The sequence below is a fragment of the Salvia splendens genome, chromosome 16 (genome assembly GCF_004379255.2).
Source record: "Salvia splendens isolate huo1 chromosome 16, SspV2, whole genome shotgun sequence".
Lineage (NCBI taxonomy): Eukaryota > Viridiplantae > Streptophyta > Magnoliopsida > Lamiales > Lamiaceae > Salvia > Salvia splendens.
Window position 1 is genome coordinate 1,070,714 of NC_056047.1, and position 14,346 is coordinate 1,085,059.

At 41.2% G+C, this 14,346-nt stretch overlaps 2 protein-coding genes across 2 annotated transcripts; both read left to right on the top strand.

Moving 5' to 3' along the window:
- Positions 1–1,882: 1,882 nt before the first annotated feature.
- Positions 1,883–5,047, top strand: LOC121771877. The gene is made up of 3 exons (XM_042168766.1): positions 1,883–3,221; positions 3,357–3,633; positions 4,482–5,047. The coding sequence occupies exons 1-3, from the start codon at positions 2,062–2,064 to the stop codon at positions 4,839–4,841; spliced, it is 1,797 nt and encodes a 598-aa protein (XP_042024700.1). The 5' UTR covers positions 1,883–2,061; the 3' UTR covers positions 4,842–5,047.
- Positions 5,048–6,114: 1,067 nt separating this feature from the next.
- LOC121771878 (NAC domain-containing protein JA2-like) lies at positions 6,115–8,949 on the top strand. The gene is made up of 11 exons (XM_042168767.1): positions 6,115–6,657; positions 6,777–6,872; positions 6,953–7,066; positions 7,265–7,372; positions 7,497–7,604; positions 7,691–7,786; positions 7,869–7,982; positions 8,190–8,258; positions 8,376–8,489; positions 8,577–8,681; positions 8,782–8,949. The coding sequence occupies exons 1-11, from the start codon at positions 6,115–6,117 to the stop codon at positions 8,947–8,949; spliced, it is 1,635 nt and encodes a 544-aa protein (XP_042024701.1).
- The last annotated feature ends 5,397 nt before the right edge of the window (positions 8,950–14,346 follow it).

A 14,346-nucleotide genomic window follows, 5' to 3' on the forward strand; every position in this document is an offset into this window, starting at 1 on the left:
AGGGGCTTGGCCACCGAATGTTGCCTGTACTGTTGCAACTTGAGCAAAACTTTGTCACCTACCACAAACTCCAATTCTCGGCGATGTTTGTTCGCCGCCTTCTGCATCCTCTGCTGAGCCCTCTCCAGATTCTCGCGAAGCAGCACGAAAGTCTCGCCGCGCTGCCTAATTAGAGCAGCCACATCCAGCGGGGTTGAAGCCGAAGGTGGGGCAGCGATCGGGGGGGGGGGGGCTCACGCCCGTATAAAGCCTCAAAAGGCGATGTTCCCAAACCTTTGTGATGGAAACAATTCAAAGCAAGCTCAGCCCAAGGCAAGAAGTTTGCCCATTTAGTCGGTCTATCCGCCGTGAAAGCCCTCAAATATTGTTCTATGCCCCTGTTCCGTACCTCCGTCTGCGGGTGGCATGCTGTGGAAAAATGGAGCTTCGTGCCGCTCAAGCGAAGCATATCCTCCCATACTTCATTCAAGAAAACCGGATCCCTGTCCGAAACCAAGGTCTTGGGAAAACAGTGGTGTTTTACCACCGTCTCGACGAACAAGTTCGCAATCTTCGAGCGAACCGGAAATAAGGCGAAATGGGCATACTTTGACAGACGATCCACCACGACCTTTAATAGTATTGTTGAGGACTAGTGGAACATTTCCCTTTATATGCCCAACGACCCAACAATGTGCATGCAAGATATCTTGGTTTGGATCTCCATTGTAAAAGAGTACAATCCAATCTTCGACATGCATTTACAAATTGACTTGTTTTTTTTCTATAGGATGTCACATTTAAAATGATAATATATTTTTAAAACTAGAAACTACATTTTCTCTATTTACTTTTTTCTACGTGACTCACATAACAAAGCTGAATAAAGTTCCATGTCAAACATGGATACTCCAACAATCAGTTATGGCTCAAAATTCAAGTTCAATTTTATACTCCCTTCGTTCAAGGCAGTAGAAACATTTCTTTTGGGCATGAGATTCAAGAAATTAATGTGACAAAAGTTAAAGTATAAAAAATAAAATAAGAGAGGGGATAAAGTGTGAGAGATAAAAAATATTAGAGAGAGAAAACTTTTACCAAATAAAGAAATGACTCAACTACCTTAGGACGGAGGGAGTATATATTTTGATATATATTCAAACATCATATGTTACACATGAGTATACGACACAAAATATGAACATACCACAATTAATGAACACACCCAAATGCTGGATTCAACCTAAAATGGTGGGCAATATTTGAGTCCAAAATTGAGTACTAGGTTTTTTTTTCATGAGAAATGATCCAACTAAATAGTGTTGATTCAAAGTAAATGAGCTCGGCTCAGCCCGTATCAATTAATTATATTAAATAAATGGGCTTGGCCCACTCCAATTCGATTATCAATAATATTTTATGTGAGTACCATTAATAAGCATTATTCATAATTAGCCAGCGGATGTATTATTTTTGTTTTATTTTTATTCTGATACATAATTTTTTTTATTACATTATTAATTTTTCAAATTTCATAAACATTGATTTGTCCATTTTCAATAAATTAAAATAACAAATGAAGCTTTGATTAATTTGTAAATTATTAAGCAAAATATATTAAGTGGATATTTAAAAATTACTCATGTCATTGTTGTCAATGCTTGAAATCCAGTTATTGGTCCGCGGCATTAACATAAAACTAATTTTCAAAGTCTTTGTCGTGTTCAAGACTTTCGGTTTGTAATTTTCTTTAGATAATAAAAATAAGCAGACTTAGTCCACATATATTCAATTTATTATATAGTTTTCTTGATAAATTTATAAATCAAAATATTATTGATTTACATAATAGAAACGTGAAGAATAAGGTGGATGACTCGTTTCGCCTATTTACAGTTTCAATTTCTAGCCAAAATATCTTATGAAGTAAAACACCCGCCAAACTCTTATCTTTCTGTATAAAGCCCACCGCCATTTTCACTGAGTTGCCGGTAGCATCCGCAGCTCCGCTCCCTTAGTTCCTCTCCGGAGATTAAAATCCTTCACCGGAACTCCAATCCGACAGAAAATTCACGTCGTAGAATGAATTCAGGCGAATCAGACTCCGTCAACGAATCCCCAAATTCCACTCAGCCGCTCAAGGACGAATTCCGATCAGCTCTCCTCTCCTTCGCCTCCACTTACGCAAAAGGACCGCTCGCAGGCCACTCGAGCACGTCCGATTTCAGCTCGTTCTCGGTCGAAGTAATCTTCGACAAATCGGAAGTCAATTCACTCCTCAGCGAAGCAATCCAAGATCTCCGACGCATCGCCGACCGCATGATCACCGCCGGAAATTCCAGAGAGTGCATCCGCGTCTACGCCGGCGCGCGGAAGTCCGCCTTGGACGAGAGCTTCAAAATTTTAGGAATCGAGAATTCGAGCCCGAAGATCATCCAGCGCCTCGAGTGGCGCGTCCAGCAGCAGAAGATCCGGCTATGGATCCGCAACGCCGAGATCTGCGTCCGAGTTCTCTTCACCGAGGAAAGGCGATTGGCGGAGCAGATCTTCAAAGGTTTGGGAAATTCCGATTTTGATGATGCTTGTTTTGTCGAAACCGTCGCCGACCACGCCGATTCGCTCTTCAATTTTGCCGAGGCGATTAGCAACCGCCGGAAATCGCCGGAGAAATTGTTCAGTGTTTTGGATCTGTACATAACGATCTCGAATCTGTTGCCTGATGTGAAAACGGTTTTCCAGTGGAAATTTGGGATATGTGTGTGTAAAAAAGCTGTGGATCTGTTGCTTAGCTTGGCTAATTGTGCTAGAGATATTCTATTAGAGTTCGAGACGGCGGTGTTTGGAGAGCCGACGAAGTTTCTGATCACCGGAGGCTCGATTCACCCGCTAAATACGGCGGTGATGGATTACATTGATTCAATCGTCGATTACAAGCAGATATTGACGCTGCTGATCGTGCGCAAGCCTTTGCAGATCGATCTAGACTTCTCAACGGAATCAACGAATTCGCCGTTGGTGCTTCACTTGCTCTGCATCATCGAAGCTCTGTATCTCAACCTCAAGGCCAAATCCAAGCACTACAACGACGCAGCATTGTCTAATTTCTTCGTGATGAACAATGTCCACTACATCGTTCATCGGATCAAAGGCTCGTTCGAGCTGAGGGAGATGACCGGAGAGGAGTTCACGAACAGGCTAGCCGATGAGACGAACCTTGAGACTGGAAATATTGGGAAGACCATGTTGCTTCCCTGAATCAATAAACTTGCTGGACTGTTGAGGCCGGTGCGTGGAGCCAGATCGTGGCGGGGCGACAGTAGGCAACGGTTCCGTGCGGTTATCCAACGATCGGTTGCACCGTGGTGGCTGGTATGTAGGCTGCGTGTACAACACTTCCGGCGGGTGGTAAGTCGGCTGCCATTGCTGATATCCTGCGTGGAAGGTCCCCTGGCGGAGATTGTCGGGTGGGTCCCAACACGAGGGCTGATGGAGCTGCTCGGCGTGGCCGTATTGAGGCTGCTGGTGTCGCCACGAATAGTGTTCAGAACTCTGGCTTTGACGGTTGTTTCCACGATCGTGCCAGCCCCCTTGATCCCAATTGTTATCAATGATTCGAGGTTGGGGTTGGTCATGAAAGCGCCCCTGATACCTCCTGTTAGGAATTTGTGGAGGATCTTGTCCATCCGAGAACAGGAGCGACGATGGTTCTCGCCATGATTGTCTTGCGCGGCAATGTTGGTCTCCATCGTTGGCCGTGAAATCATGTAGCCAATAAGGCGGCTCCCATGTACCTGCTCGGTGGATCTTCCCGCCCCTGTACCTGTCCGGCGGGTAGGGCGGCCGACTGTGGGCCAGATAGTTGTGGCGGGTTCGCTGCGCGTACGGTGGTGCTGGAGTCAGAAGTGGGGGTGGCCGGTCGTTCGCGTTCATACGCGACTCCAATTTGTCCACCCGTCGATCCATACTGTCGAGGCGTGCATTTAATTTATCAAACCCTAATGTGATTGGGTCGACCGAAGCCTTCCCCGATTGGTCGGGACTACGCGGCGGGCCTATATGCAGCGCCGGCGTTGCTTCCCTCGTCGGCCGTTCCGACGTAGATGGGCCATGGTATGTTGACGTCATGAGTACGGGATGAAAGCACCAGTTGTTACGGACGTTCTCCGTAGCGAGGCCGGATGGCTAACTTCTCGGAGAGATAAGGTGATCGAACCTTCGACGTGCTCGAAGGAAAGGCCACGATTTGCGGTTCCACGGACGTTCTCCGTTGGGCAGCAAATATGGAACGATAATATTCTTGTTGCTCAAGACAAGTTTAGGGAAAATATGTAATTCATTGATTGATTGAATGATAACAAGCTCTGCTATTTATAATACTATAATACTACTACCCTAACTTAATGAACAAGAAACAAATATCTAAACAAATATGGGAAAGATATGGTGAATCACAATTAACTAAATAGAATAATATCCTATGAATATTCCCTAATAATATGTAGAGGATGATCGTATCATACAATCTCTCAGCCAGAGTCTACCTGAATTCATGGAAGGGCGTGTTTGATTGCTTGGAAATCGACTGTTTTGAGAGGCTCGGAGGCTTGTTTGCTGGCTCGTTTTTCTCGAGGCTGAGGTTTAAGGCCTTCCAAGCCAGGTTTAAGGAGGTTGTTGAGGAGCAGAGTGGTTGGATCTTGTCCGAGGCTGAGCTTCGGAAGGAGCTTCGGATTTTGGTTTTGCAGATGATCATGCCTCTTTACACTGCGTTTCTTCATAGGCATGGGAGAAATGTTGAGAGGCTGAAGCAGTTTGGGAACTTTTGGGATGTTGAGAAAGTTGTGATGTGTTTGTTTGAAGGATAGTTAGAGGTTTTTGGTTCGATTTTGCAATTTAGAACTAGCTTGACGGAGTAAAATTTATCATAGTGATATACTCCACTTTGTTACTTATAGTTGAGATAGTTGTATGAAATTGAAAAACAATAATGTCAAATATGTGTGACAAAAAGATGTGTAATTTTTATTATTGTAGTTATTGAGGCAAGAACAAGAGCTTACTATTTTAACAACCTTAACTTATTTTATGAAAATTTGACTTATTCTTCTTCTAAGATTTTACCTTTACCACCTAATCGAACCACCAAACACACGAAAAATACACTTGTCAAAAACTTCTAGGATTTCAAGAGAATGGATCACTTACACCTCACCACTCGCACACGCTTTAGTGAGAAGAGGAAGAGAAGATCAGAGATCGACAAAGACGAAGAAGAATATGGAGACAACCCTAACTCAGTAGATAGAATAATCAATAGTGAATGGAGACGATCCTAATTCACTAGGGGAGTTCAGTTTGCAAGATTGTATCCGAGATTAAATATGTAATACATTTGGTTCATGAAATTCAATTCCCCAATTCAATCTTAGATGGATAATCATGAGATAATTAGTCATAGCTAACCTCTTATGATTGAAATAATGTCACAACTTAATCCTAGATTATATCTTATCTTGATATTATTTTATCTTGACAACTGAATACAGATAGAATAATCAACCAACTAGATAGAATAATCAATAGTGAATGGCGACAATCCTAATCCACTAGATAGAATACCAACTAGATAGAATAATCAATAGTGAATGGAGACAATCCTAATCCACTAGATAGAATAATCAATAGTGAATACGTAGAATAATCAATAGTTGGGTTGGGTTTCTAGTCTGGCCAATCAAAGTTGGGCCTTAGACCATAAACGAATTGGGCCTGTACTATCCAAAAGATTAGCCCGAAACACCTCAAAAAATACTAATAATATCATCTCAAATTTATTTTACTTATTATTAATATAACTGAAAAAAAAACCGAATTTAGAATCTTATCTATTACTAGAAAATCGTGGAAAATCGTGAAATATAGCTCGAAACACACGAATATGTACATATATGGCAACTAAATCTAATATCCAGCTCTAAACACGTGAAAACTACAAATATTATAGAGTATAAATATGTAACATGATTTCGGATTTCTACAATGAATGCCTTTATATATGAACTATAACACCATCAAAAATCTAATCCATTGCAAAGCAAACACGAGAGAGAAAGAAAGAAAGAAAAAACGAGAGAGAAGATGGGTGATCACTTGGAAATCCGGATCGAGCAGGGATTCGAGCTCAATCCGACCCCGGAGAAGCTGATCAAAGGCTACCTGATTCCGTGGGTGACGGGGCAGAATCCGACATGGAACGGCGTCGTTGAGAAGGCGATCTACGGTGACAGCTTCCCGTGGGAGATTTTCAGCGATATCGAGTCGCTTTACCACTCGAAGATGGAGGAGAAGGGCGCCATCAAGTACACCATCTTCGCCTTCACTACGCTGGTAAGGGCTCGAAATTCCAAGAGGGTTTCAAGAAAGGCCGGGAAGGGCAAGTGGGACGGCCAGACGGGCCCCATGAAGATTGAAGACTCCAACACCGGTTTTATCATCGGTCAATCCAAGATGTTCACGTTCGGGAACTCAGGCGAGGCGGACGTCGGCAATTGGATTATGCATGAATATTCTCTTAGTAAGGAGTTGGTTAAGAAGAGCGGCCGAGCAAACGCCGCCGATCTTGTCGTATGTAAGATCACTAAAACTGTCAAGAAGGACAAATCCGATCACAACACAAATCAGGTATTTTCTTGGAACTTTTTACGCATCCGAAATAAAATTTGGAAAGCATAATCCTAACCTTTTAGGGTTTACGAATTTGTGCAAATTGTTACTCAACTTTTTTTCCGCGTTTTCCTTAGGGATTTTTTAACGGTGATTATCAAGTCCAATGTGCGCAACCAGAATCGTACTACGATGGTTCAAATTATGAAAGATTCGCACCGGCCACAAGTGAGGTATTTAAAAAAAAATATGTTAAGAGTTTACAAATTTATGCAAATTGTTATGTAACTTTTTTTTCATGCGTCCACCCTAGGGATTTTCATCGGAATATATAGGCAACAACGGCGATTATCAAGTCCAGGCTGCGCAACCAGAATCCTATGACGATGGTTTAGACTATGCAAGATTTGTGCCTGACATAAATGAGGTACTTATTTTTGTAATTACAGTCTTTTAGAGTTTACAAATTTATGCAACTTGTTATGTAACTTTTTTTTATTAAATTCTCCGTCCAAATTTAATAAATTTAAATTTTTTTGGAACAATTTTACATATCCAAATTTAAGGTATGTAGCGGGAAATAAAATTTAGAAAACATAATCCCTACCCATATTTTTTTGTGAAGTCACCCGCGGAGATCGGTTACCGTGACCGTTATGATGCTCCTGCTGCGCAACCAGAGCCGAATGTTGACGGTTCGAATCATATGAGACTTGCGCCAGACACAACTGAGGTAATTATATTTTTTCGTTTAGAGTTTACAAATTTAGCTTTATTTTTTAGTAATTTCTTGGAACTTTTTACGTATCCGAAAAAAAATTTAGAAAGCATAATTCTAACTTAATTTTTTTGTGAAGTCACCGGCGGCGATTGGTTACAATGACCGTAATGATGCAATGGCTGCGCAACCAGAGTCGAATGGCGAGAGTTGCAATCTTGTGAGATTCGCGCCGGAAACAAATGAGGTATTTCTTTTTTTCTAATTAAATCCTTTTTGGGTTTACAAATTTGTGCAAATTGTTACCAAACTTTTTTCCCGCGTTTTCCTTAGGGATTTTTAAACGGTGATTATCAAGTCCAATGTGCGCAACCAGAATCGTACGGCGATGGTTCAAATTATGAAAGATTCGCGCCGGACACAAATGTGGTAGTACTTATTTTTAATTATATTAGAGTTTACAATTTTATGCAAATTGTTATGTAACTTTTTTTTTATGTGTCCACCTTAGGGATTTTCATCGGAATATATAGGCAACACCGCAGATTATCTAGTCCAGGCTGCGCAACCAAAATCGTATGGTGATGGTTCATATTATGCGAGATGTGCACCGGACACAAACGAGGTACTTATTTTTTTCAGTTACATTCTTTTTGAAGTTAAAAGTTTATGCAAATTGTTTTGTAGAGTAACTTTTTTGTATTATTAAATTCTCCATCCAAATTTAATAAATTTACATTTTTTGGAACATTTTTACGTATCCAAATTTTATGTATGTAACGAGAAATAAAATTTTGAAAACATAATCCTTACCCATATTTTTTTTATGAAGTCACCCACGGAGATCGGTTACCATGCTCCGGCTGTGCAACCACATACGTATATCGATGATTCGAATCATGTGAGACTTGCGCCGGACACAACTGAAGTACGAGTAGTATTTTTTAATTATTTTCATTTAGAGTTTACAAATTTATGCAAATTGTTATGTAACCTTTTTCTCCTCCGTCCGTTCTAGGGATTTCCATTGGAAAATAGAAGAAATGATGGCGGTTATCAAGCTTCGGCTGCCCAACTAGAGTCGTACGGCAACACCTCAAGTTACATGAGACTTGCGCCCGACACAAATGAGGTACTTATTTTTTTTTCTATTATTTTCTTTTCGAGTTTACTAATTTATGCAAATTGTTATGTAACATTTTTTCCCTGTCCGCCCTAGGGATTCTTACCTGCAAATATAGGCCACGACGGCCGTCTGCCTGCGCTACCAGAGTCGTACGGAGACAATTCCATTTATGCGACAAATGTGCCGAACACAAATGAGGTACCCATTTTTTTAAAAATATTTTCTTTTAGAGTTTACAAATTTATGCAAATTGTTACGTAGTAGTAGTAATTCTTTTTTTTTCTGCGTCCGCCCCTAGGGATTTTCGTTGGCGACAATGGGCAACAACGACTATTATCAAGTTGCGGGTGCGCAACCGGAGACGTATTATCAGGAGATTAATCTAATTGCGCAGCTTGAGCAGTGTAGAGGCGCTTTATCAGATGCTTGGGCTTTTGCTGAATGTCCGGGCTTCTCACAGAGTTGACACACGATTTTGTTTCCGCCATAGCTTCTTCCTCCTCGCCCCCTATAGGATCTGGTACCTCCTCGACTGTTGCCACTGAAACCTCCTCGATTCTGTGCAGGAAAATGATTCTTTCTCTGGTTTTGGCCAGATTGTTGTGCTAGATGCAAAGAAGGTTGAGAGCCCTCCATGCTACCTGCTATGCTTCCAACAGAATCCAATCGAGATTCAAAACTCAACAACACAGCTCCAACATCCTTCACGGTCCAAGGCTCCACTCTGGTAGAGATAGAAGCAACAATGGGGTCATACTCATGCCCTAATCCTCCAAGGATGTAGAGGATCTGATCGCGATCTGCAACTTTGCTCCCCGCTGATCCCAAAATATCAAAACAAGATTTCATTTTTCCAAGATATTCCGTCATCGGAAGGGACTCTTTCTTCATATTTTGCATTTGCAGCCTATACTGCATAACCTTTGCCATTGATTGATTGGCATAGTGAGTCTGAATGGCCTCCCAAATGTCCTTCGTTGTTTTCAAACCAACAACAAGAATCATAGCGCTTTCTGAAAGAGAAGATAATAACCAAGCGGCCAACCTTTGATCCTGACGTCGCCACGCCAAGAAATTTGGATTTATCACGGTCTGTCCTTCCGTGGATCTTGCAATCTTCTCAGGAGGAGGATCCTCATCTCCGGTCAAATGCGACTCAAGGCCGTATCCCCAGATCGTGGCTTCAACCTGTTGTTGCCATATTAAAAAATTCTCATCAGTGAGCTTGACAGAAATCAGTGGATTCTGCGGCAGCACTGGAGTTGCGAAAGCGGAATCGTTCAAAGTAGCAGTTGACATGCTAGAATCTTCCATCTTTAACTAAAAATAAAAAATAAAAGAGACAGGATCAAGATCTTGCTCTGATACCATGAAAGAAATGAAAGAACTTCATAGTAAAAAAAAAGCTGTAGACAAGATTTGCAGAAATGTATTTCTTATTTTCATAATATTTGTCAAGACTCCGATGAAGCTTATATACACATCTCTAGAATAACAAAGGACACATAATTATTTCTCATTAACATCATAAGGAATTGCAAGAGACACGACAGTTATTTCTTTCTCTTCTCATCTTCTGTAGGCAACTTAACATCTTCTTCGCACAACTCGCTAACAGCAAACTCAACTGAATTACGGATGGAATTTTACAAATCACGTGAATATGGTTACACAATCGAAGTTGAACTTTCGAACGATAAGTCGATAGGTTTATTTTAGAATTTGATAGGCAAGTTTTTGTCACTCGGATTTGATCACTTTTTCGTACTTATTAGTTGAATATTTGCATGAAAAAGATGCTTTTTTGGCAGGAAATGAATGGAATGGTCCGACTAGCATGCTAATGGAATGGATTCTGGATTACATGCAAAAGTAGAGGCAAATTGGATGCAAATTCAGTAATTTGGGAAGGAAGGAATCCACAAGACACAAACTGCCCAGTTTGATGGATTGGCCGGTGTCCGAGCAATGTTGACAGCTCTTCAAAGTCGCATTTCAAAGCAAAGTTGACGAGTCTTTGTGCTACCAATGCCCACAAGCGACACTTTTGAAGGCAAAAGAAGCCAACTACCATCATGGGGAGTGGATAAGATTTCCACATCAGATTGGTTGGAAGAAGTGCATCTAAACCAACAAAACTTATCTTTTGAACAACTTTTCAACCACTTTTGAACCACCACTATTTAGCTAGCTTTAGTGAGTTTTATTTTCTCTCTCTAAGCTTAGTTTTCTCTCATCCTTGAAGTAAATTTCGAACCATAGGCAGCCATTGCCACTTTTGCTCACCATGGGGTGAAGCTTGTAGTTGTGTAGTGTTTTAATGCTTTGAATGATCTAGTTCCTTGTTGTACTCATTTTCCAACATCTTAACTCTGTAGTTAAGGTTGTTGGGCTGATCTTAAAGAGCTTTTGGTGTATTTAATTCTCTAAGTATTTAGCATTTATGTTTGGTTGTTGATGTTCTTGCTTGTTTCGTTCAAAAACCTTATTTTCAAGTTTGCTATTTTAGGTTTGTGTAAAGCTACTTTCTTGAGGTGTATTTCTCTGTTTATTTAAGTTATCTAAGCATTTTAGGAGTCAATTGGTTTAGCCACTTTTAAGGTCACTTTCCTAGTTTCTAGCTTTCTTTAGGAGTTAACACTTAGTTTATCTTCCTTAGATTTTTAGCTTAGTTCCTCTTGCTTTCGGAACTCAGGAATATTCATGCATGTTGTTGCTTAGTTCTTGTTTTCGCCAAGTGCAAAAATTTCTCGCTGCTGCTCTGTTTTTCTGATAACTTGCTCAGTTTATCAACTTGCCCAGTCTGCATTCCAGTTTAAATGCTTTATTTTACTTTCATGTTATTTTCACTTTTAGTTCCCAATCTTAGCTTAAGTGTTATTAGCATTTAGTAGTTTAGTTCCCAACCCCAATTTAGAACGTGGCGGCATCGCCAAAACCATTCTTAAGTGTGGAAATACATAACGGATGCAACCGTTCCTCGTGGGTTCGACACCCTAACTTACCATATGCTAATTAATAGTATTTTGGAAAGTGGGAACTTATAAATTTTGTTGAATAGGAAGGGACGCGCGCCTACGACACGCGTGCGAAATTCCTTCCTCTCAAATGGCGCCGTTGCCGGGGAACGGTGTTGTTGTCTTGTTATGTTTTTCTACACTTAGTCTATATAGTTTTTGACTTGTTTTTGTTGTTGTTGTTTTTTTCTCTTTTTCTTGTTTTATTTTTTAGTTTCTAGCAGGTCCTCTCCCCTAAATTTTCTGTTCGATATTGAAATTGTGAAGACGACGAAGAAACTACGTGAGGAAGGTGGTTTGAGAAGATAAGCAGGGCAGTTCTTCGAATTGTCCAGTTCCACAGAATGGCCAGTTTGAAGAGTCAGAAGGTTTGGAGGAAATCAATTCAAGAGACAATGATGAGGGTGGTGAGCCATTAAAGGGCAACATGGATTATTTCACAGATCCTTACGATCATGGATGGGGTGATTACTTCTATTTTGAATGGACCAATCCGAACCAACAATATGAAGGTCCAACACCACAAGTACATCACCAAGCTTTCCAAGAGTCCGATGGAAATCATGTTTATTGGCCTCCGGATCAAAGTGATTTCTCTCCGTGTTTCCAGCCACAAGAATTCGACCAATATCAATCAAATCATCCGCCAATTCCACCAAAGTGCTTAGAAGAAATAATGGAGGATCTAATCACATCCCAACAACTCATGCAAAGGAACTTGATGGACAATTACAGTGTGGTGCATGAGATGCAAGATGAACAATATGAGCAAACGATTAGTCTTGATCATCTTGCACGCCAAATGACACAATTGGCGACATCCATCAATGATATGCGTGGGAATGGTGGAGGAATTCCGGCTCAAGTGCAACCCCCAAGGAAGGAGATTCTTAATCAGATTACCTTTAGGTCCGGGAAAGCGTTGAAAGCTTCATTTGACAATAACTCAAACAGCGGACCAAGGGTATCATTGGAACAGGGGCTCAGATTGCCCAGTGCAACACACTGCCCAAGTCAGGAGACTGCTTGGTTTGAAGATGAAGAGGATAGCGATGAGGAGATTGAAGTGAACATCATCATTCAACCCGATGGGCCGACACCCATGCATTTGAGACCAAAGGCGGCCATCATGAAGTGGTGCAACAAATTGGAGCGTGCAAAATCTGCCAGTAACCTACCCAATCCAGACGAACTGCCCAGTCAGTGCAACCTGCCCAGTTTGAGGGCAGAGAAGGAAGTGGTGCCGTCGGAAGTTCGGTCACCAAAATTGGAGTTGAAGCCACTGCCCACCAACCTTAAGTATGTCGGCTTTGGGGAAAATGTCACTCTCCCCGTTAGCATCAATAGTGATTTGGAAAATGTCCAAGGTGAGAATTTGATCAAAGAGTTGAAAGGTCCCGACTTTCTTGAAGTCGAGTTTTTGCAAGATATGTATCTATTGCCCTCCATTGAAGAACAAGTTGAGCTCAAACAACTTAGTGAATGCAAGTTGTTCAACACTCAAGAGCTTAGTGATGAGGAGATAGAGGCTGAAATAATGACTTGGTGCAAGAAGAGGAATCACACAAACCCACCTGAGAGATGTAAACTGCCTAATCTGGAGGAACTACCCAGCCATGGTGAGCTGCCCAGCTTAAGAATAGAAGAAAATCTTCTATCATTGGAGGTCCATCAATCTAAATTGGAGCGCAATGCATTTCCTCCCATCATCAAATATTTGGAAGAAAAGACCATTCTCATGATCAACAATAGGTGCCTAGACAAAACTCAAGAAAATGAGTTGATAAAAGCTTTGAAGAGGGATCCTAAAAGGAAGTTGAATGCGTCTACTTGAAAGGATTGGAAAGCAAGATTCGACGATGCTTTTCCGGAAGAACACATGTATCTTGCCCAGTTTGTTGAGCTGGGCAGTCTGAATGCCCTAGTGGATAAAGTGGCCAAAACAGTAGGAGTCGTGAAGCCGACACATGAGCTTGGAATCGAAATCCAAGGAGGCAGTTGCACCACCTTCACCACCACCTGCCACATCAGCCCGTACCCCCCGCTTTGTGCGGGGGAGGTGATTTCTATCCAACCCTCTCTTTTATTTGTTGTATATATATGTTGTATGTGTGATGTATGTGTTTACTTAAAGTTTTTTGGTGTTGTGGCCTTGTCGGCCTTGTTTTACATGTTTTGTGGCCTTGCCGGCCTTTGTAATTGTATTTCGTGTTGTTAGTAATCTATCTCTAAACACTTGGTCTACTTGCTCTCGAGCAAGCAATGCCCAAGTGTGAGGAGGTGGGATTCTTGTGTGTTGTTCTTGGTTTTCTAAGTTTTTATGTGATGTGTTTCCTTTTCCAACATTTTAACCAAACTTGCTTGAGGGCAAGCAAGGTCCAAGTGTGAGGAGGGGGTTTGTTTTGTTGTTCGGTCTTGTTGGTGTTGTGTCGTTTTTGTAAAGTGCCGTGTTTTATCTTTTTCTCAAGCCTTGATGCATGATTTGGTAATGATCCCCCTATTGAATCGTAGTAAAAAAAATGACTTGCTTTGTTTTGAAAAATCTATTCAAGAACTTGTGGTTTTGATTGAATGAAGTTGAGTACGATGGAAATGTGAAGCACTATCACTTGCATAAAAACCCATAAATGGTAAGGTTCAAAGCCTCAAAGTAGAACACTTTCTACATGTTTTCGAGTGTGGAATGACATTGCATTGCATGATAGTTGATATCGCTTGGTCACTATGGCATAGATAGAGGGCACTAGGAAAAGCCAAATTGAGCCTTATTCTTTGTGATTACATCAACCAAAAAGAGCTACCCCTAGTTGCCACTTTGAAACCTTGAGCCTACATTTTTTTTCCGA

Coding starts and splice junctions, on each gene's coding strand:
- LOC121771877 (XM_042168766.1), top strand. CDS start 2,062: ATGAATTCAGGCGAATCAGACTCCGTCAACGAATCCCCAAATTCCACT. Junction 3,222..3,356: donor GGAAATATTGGGAAGACCAT/GTTGCTTCCCTG, acceptor GCTGGTATGTAG/GCTGCGTGTACAACACTTCC. Junction 3,634..4,481: donor AAGCGCCCCTGATACCTCCT/GTTAGGAATTTG, acceptor AATAATATGTAG/AGGATGATCGTATCATACAA.
- LOC121771878 (XM_042168767.1), top strand. CDS start 6,115: ATGGGTGATCACTTGGAAATCCGGATCGAGCAGGGATTCGAGCTCAAT. Junction 6,873..6,952: donor TCGCACCGGCCACAAGTGAG/GTATTTAAAAAA, acceptor CGTCCACCCTAG/GGATTTTCATCGGAATATAT. Junction 7,067..7,264: donor TTGTGCCTGACATAAATGAG/GTACTTATTTTT, acceptor TTTTTTGTGAAG/TCACCCGCGGAGATCGGTTA.